The sequence below is a fragment of the Apium graveolens genome, unplaced genomic scaffold, assembly GCF_009905375.1.
Source record: "Apium graveolens cultivar Ventura unplaced genomic scaffold, ASM990537v1 ctg1624, whole genome shotgun sequence".
Taxonomy (NCBI): domain Eukaryota; kingdom Viridiplantae; phylum Streptophyta; class Magnoliopsida; order Apiales; family Apiaceae; genus Apium; species Apium graveolens.
Window position 1 is genome coordinate 22,947 of NW_027417333.1, and position 6,000 is coordinate 28,946.

At 37.6% G+C, this 6,000-nt stretch overlaps 1 protein-coding gene across 1 annotated transcript; it reads left to right on the forward strand.

Annotated features, from left to right (window-relative positions):
* The first annotated feature begins 1,135 nt into the window (after positions 1-1,135).
* LOC141699998 (uncharacterized) lies at positions 1,136-1,936 on the forward strand. Its single transcript, XM_074503772.1, has 2 exons — positions 1,136-1,333; positions 1,400-1,936. The coding sequence occupies exons 1-2, from the start codon at positions 1,136-1,138 to the stop codon at positions 1,934-1,936; spliced, it is 735 nt and encodes a 244-aa protein (XP_074359873.1).
* The last annotated feature ends 4,064 nt before the right edge of the window (positions 1,937-6,000 follow it).

The following is a 6,000-nucleotide window of genomic DNA, read 5'->3' on the forward strand; positions in this document are numbered from 1 at the left end:
TGTGTCTATGAATGATCATGTCTTCATTGTATCCAATGTATGCATATATAATTGTTGATTAGCTTTGAATCATTTACTTACAGATTTTCCTTTTAAGGTAGCAGGCTAAGTTTTTGTTGGCTTACAACTAAATGTGGAGTTTGAATATGAAATGATAGGTAGATATCCAGGTTAAAGATCATTGGCTCAGTAATCAACTGAGCAATCCACTATTGACATAATTAAGCATTTTGAGAAGTTATAGGTTTGGCGAGCTACTAATATAGCAAACTACAAAGACTATTAATGTTTGGGGATTAAGGTCCCTTCCCTGTTGTGACTCTTATCAAGGCAGGGGAGTTAATATTTTCCTAGGTCAAGAGCACAAATAAAGGTAGGCTATCCTTTGAATTCTGCATATGCAAGGCTGGCCAGAAAATAAGATAATCAATGGCTGGTGATGTAAGGCATGACATCCTACATGTTTCTTAAGTCTATAAATGGGAACACTCTCCTGTACTAAAAAATATAGAAAAAAAATAGAAGGTAGAAATCAGGAAAGAAAAGAGCCGAAGCTCTGTGTAGTGTGTCAAACAAAAGGCCGTAGCCTGTGTGTGTAAAATTATAATATATATTATAATCTGTAGAATAGTGTGCTTTGTCTGTTTTATTATCGAAAATAATTATACATACATAGAAGCAGGTGTTTTAAATATTAGAGTGAGTCCATTCACGTTTCCAACAAGTGGAATCAGAGCTAAGGTTCCGTTCGTGAAAAATGGCGACGATGGTGCAACCAAATATTCTAAGATTGACGAGTACAAATTATGGAAACTGGAGTATTCAAATGAAGGTATTACTCGGTTCCTACGATAATTAGGATATTGTCGAAAGCGGGTATGACGAGCCCACAGATGTAGCCGCTGAAGCAGCCCTGTCAAATGCTGAGAAGATGATTTTGAAAGAGACCCGGAAAAAAGATAAAAAGGCGTTATATACAATTATTCAAGGAGTTGACGAATCAACCTTTGAAAAAAATTCAAATGAAAAAACGATGAAAAACGCGTGGGAGATTCTGCAGAAATCATTCTAGGGTGTCGAGAAAGTCAAAAAGGTTCGGCTCCAAGTGCTACGTGGGGAGTTCGAAAATTTGAAGATGAAGAATTCAGAAAATATTGGTGAATTTGTTACGCATTTGAAAACAGTGACAAATGAGATGAAAAGAAATGGTGAAAGTCTCGGCGATGTTTGGGTGATGGAAAAATTACTCCGTTCGTTGACAAGGAAATTTGATTACGTTGTTACTTCTATCGAGGAGTCAAAGGATTTGTCCACAATTTCTATTGATGAGCTCGTAGGTTCACTTCAAACCCACGAGCAGCGAATGAACTAGTATGATGATGTAAGCCATTTGGAAAAGGCGTTGCAAAGTAAAGTTTCCATTGGCGACAGTTCTGGAGGTAGCAGTTCTGTACATGGAAGAGGTGGTTTTAAAGGTGGCTACCGAGGTGGACGAGGACGTGGAAGGCAGTCCTTCAATAGAAGCCAGAATTCTGAAGGTTATCAACCATCTGGTTGTAGTCAAAACTTCAGAGGCCGAGGAAGAGGTGGATTTCAACGAGGTGACAAATCTCAATTTCAATGTTATAATTGCAATAAATTTGGTCACTTCAGTTACGAGTGTAGAGCACCAAAAGTGGAAGAAAGGAGTCATTTTGCTACAGTAAAAGAAGACAAAGATGTTGGCACTGATATATTTCTCACTTATAAAGGAGACGAGGAAGGCAATAAGAACGTTTGGTATCTTGATTCCGGTGCGAGCAATCACATGTCTGGCCACAAGGATTTATTTACGGAGATAGACGAGACCGTCACAGGAGAAGTTACTTTTGGCGATTCTTCAAAGATACCAATCAAAGGGAAATGTACAATTACGATTATGACAAAGAATGGTTAGAAAAAGTATATAAATGATGTTTATTATATACTTGTTTTGAAAAGTAATATCATCAGTCTTGGTCCGCTTGTGGAGAAAGGATATAATATACATATGCAGGATAATTCTCTTACCATCAGAAATCAGGTTCGAGAATTGATCGCTAATGTGGAGATGTCACCGAATCGCCTGTTTACATTTGATATGCACACAAAGGTGCGGAAGTGCTTAAAGTTGATCATTAAAAATGACTCATGGCTGTGGCACTTAAGATATGGTCATCTTGGATTTTCTGGCTTAAAATTATTGTCAAAGACAAAGATGGTGGACGGTCTTCCAGAAATCAATGAACCAGTAAATTTGTGTGAAGCGTGTGTCAAGGGGAAGCAACACGGACAGAGTTTTCCCGTTGGAAAATTATGGAGAGCCAGGAGGCCGTTGGAGATAGTTCACACAGATATTGCTGGTCCTTTTGATGTTGTATCTCTTGGAGGTAATAGGTATTACCTAACATTTATTGATGATTTTAGCAGGAAAAGTTGGGTGTATATTATAAAAGAAAAATCGGAGGCTCTTGATAAATTCAAGGAGTTCAAAGCACTTGCAAAAAAACAAAGTGGCCAGTATTTGAAGACACTCAAATCAGACAGAGGAGGCGAGGAAGATAAAGTTTATCGGCTAAAGAAGGCACTATACGGATTGAAGCAAGCTCCGCGAGCATGGAATACAAGGGTTGATGAATATTTTCAGAAAAATGGTTTCGTGAAGAGTCCATACGAACATGCCCTTTATACGAAGACAAATTTAGGGGGAGATATTATGATCGCGTGCTTATATGTGGATGACATGATCTTTACCGGAAATAACCCTGGTATGTTCAATGATTTTAAGAAGGTTATGACTAATGAATTTGAGATGATAGATTTTGGTCAAATGTCGTACTTTCTTGGAGTCGAGGTGAAGCAAAACAAAGACGGGATTTTTATGTCTCAGAAAAAATATGCGGAGCATATTTTGAAGAAGTTCAGAATGGAGGAATGCAAGCCAGTAAGCACGCCAGCAGAACCGAGCATAAAGCTCAGAGTTGATTCAACGAGGGAGTCGGTAAATCCGACATTGTTCAAAAGTTTGGTCGGGAGTCTGAGGTACCTAACTTTCATACGACCTGATATTATGTATGCTGTTGGACTGGTTAGTAGGTACATGGAGAAGCCGAAGCAAGATCACTTTATGGCAGCTAAAAGAATTTTGAGGTACATAAAAGGAACACTTGATCATGGCTTATATTATACGCATTCTCAAGATTCAAAATTAGTCGGTTACTCAGACAGTGATTATGGTGGAGATTTGGATGACGGAAAAAGCACTTTTGGATATGCTTTTCATATCGGCTCAGGGATATTTTCGTGATCATCAAAGAAGCAGCCAACAGTGGCACTTTCAACATGTGAGGCGGAATACATTGCAGCAGCAGCATGCGCGTGTCAAGCTATGTGGCTAGGCTACATATTGAGCGAGTTAAATCTTGTGGAGGGAGGTCCGGTTAAAATTTACGTGGATAATAAATCCGCTATTTCTCTCGCGAAAAATCCAGTGTCGCACAGTTGGAGCAAGCACATAAATATTAAATATCATTATCTTCGAGAACAGGTGAACGATAAAATCGTGGAATTGGTACACTGCAGGACTGAAGACAATTTAGCAGATATTTTCATAAAGCCGTTAAAGCCGGACGTGTTTCATAAAATGAAAAAGAAGCTTGGAATGGAAAGTCGAGTTTGAGGGGGAGTGTTAGAATTATTCAAACTCTCCAGAAGATTATATTTATGATATCATCTGTTATAACTAATAGATAAACAAACTTCCTGGAAAAATGGTAGGCAGTAGGTGTACATGTTAGACTTTCATAATCTGATATTAAAGGTGGCTTGTAAGACTCTGCATGGTTTCAAGATTTTTAGATGGCGACTCTTATCAAGGCAGGGGAGTTAATATTTTCCTAGGTCAAGAGCACAAATAAAGCTAAGCTATCCTTTGAATTCTGCATATGCAAGGCTGGCCAGAAAATAAGATAATCAATGGATGGTGATGTAAGGCATGACATCATACATGTTTCTTAAGTCTATAAATAGGAACACTCTCCTGTACTAAAAAATATAGAAAAAAAACAGAAGTTAGAAATCAGGGAAAGAAAAGAGCCGAAACTCTGTGTAGTGTGTCAAACAAAAGGCCGTAGCCTGTGTGTGTAAAATTATAATATATATTATAAGTTGTAGAAGAGTGTGCTTTGTCTGTTTTATTATCGAAAATAATTATACATACATAACAGCTGGTGTTTTAAATATTAGAGGGAGTCCATTCACGTTTCCAACCAAAACTGCTTTAATTTTTTTCTTTGGTTTAAAACTACAAAACTGAAAAATATTCTTCACTGAAGATTGTTCAAGTAATAAAGGATACTCTTACTACTCCATCAAATGGCTTCTGCAATGGTCGCGTTATGTGGTATTTTTCCTACCTCGAGGTACTAAAATATATTTGGAGGCTTTGCATAGCTTATACTTTTCGGGTTATGTAATTTTTTCCTACCTAGAGGTACTAAAATGTCAATTGTTTGTCTATTTTTTTCTCCACTCATTTTTTTGATATTATGTCAACATCTTGCTTATATGTGTTAATCTTTGGGGGATGTACCGGGCTGCTGGCTATGGGGTTACTCTAGCTCTCCAATAATGTATGTTATGAATGCCATTGCCTTGAATGAATTTCTCGGTCATCAATGGAGCAAAGTAAGGGTAGTCTTGTACTAATCCTTTTTATTCCCTTCTTTGCATTATCTGAGAAAATTAATTTGAAATCTTTTTTAAAGAAACAGTTGAATACAAATGAAGTTGAGACCATTGAATTTGAAATATTAAACTCTCAGGGTTTCTGATTCAATCGGGAGTTTTTATTTTAACGATTTAAGTTTTGATCTTCTTAGTGTAAGTAGTTAATTATTTTACTGAATTGTCACTTTACCCCGCAACTCCCTAAAAAAGCCTCAAGCTATTGTATCGGCGGGAAGTGATGCTGTTGAGGTTGAAGAATCTACTGCTGAGAATAATAAGATAATGAAAGGAATGTTTCATCGATTTTGTAGAGACTAAACTGATTATAGAACACAACTGTAGAGATTTCTGAATAAAACTTCTATTGGGATTAAACTGAAATCAGTGCATACGAGAAAATATTAAAAGTGTCTGACTAACGTACTACTACCTAAAACCCAGGTGCACGTCCTACACTATCTCCTACAAACTTGCAACTACTTTAGACCAAGTCTGACTCTACAACGTACATAATATATTCAAATGCAGAAACAAATAAAAGTACCAGGAACATATTTAGATAATAAACCCAACATGCTCCCCCTTAGTCTAAACAAATTATAAATTCTTCACTCTAAGCAAGCTTCTCATTTTCTGAAATTTAGCCGCAGACAAAGCCTTAGTTAGTATATCAGCACGCTGCTCACTTGTATTAATATGCTTGATTACGATCAGACCTTGCTCAACATATTCTCGAATAAAATGGTATCGCACGTCAATATGCTTACTACGTCCGTGGAAAACTGGATTCTTTGCTAGATCAATCGCAGACCTATTGTCGATATATATAACAACAGGACCTGGTTTGATATCTGAGATCTGAACAAGAACTCGCTGCAACCATATGCCCTGACACGCAGCAGTTGTGGCTGCCATAAATTCAGCTTCACACGATGAAAGAGCCACACAACGCTGCTTCTGTGACACCCAAGAAATTAAGCTTTCATCAAGATAAAATGCCATCCCACTCGTGCTCTTTCTATCCTCTACACACCCAGCCAAGTCACTGTTAGAGAATCTTGACAGAATATAGTTTCCACGTCCCTTTGTGTATACCAAACCGTAGTGCAGAGTACCTTTGACATACCGACATATTCTCTTTATGGTATTCAGATGCATTACAGTGGGTTTCTCCATATAGCGACTGACTATTCCTACAGCATATGCTATGTCAGGACGAGTGTAAACCAAGTAACGTAACCCTCCAACCAAGCT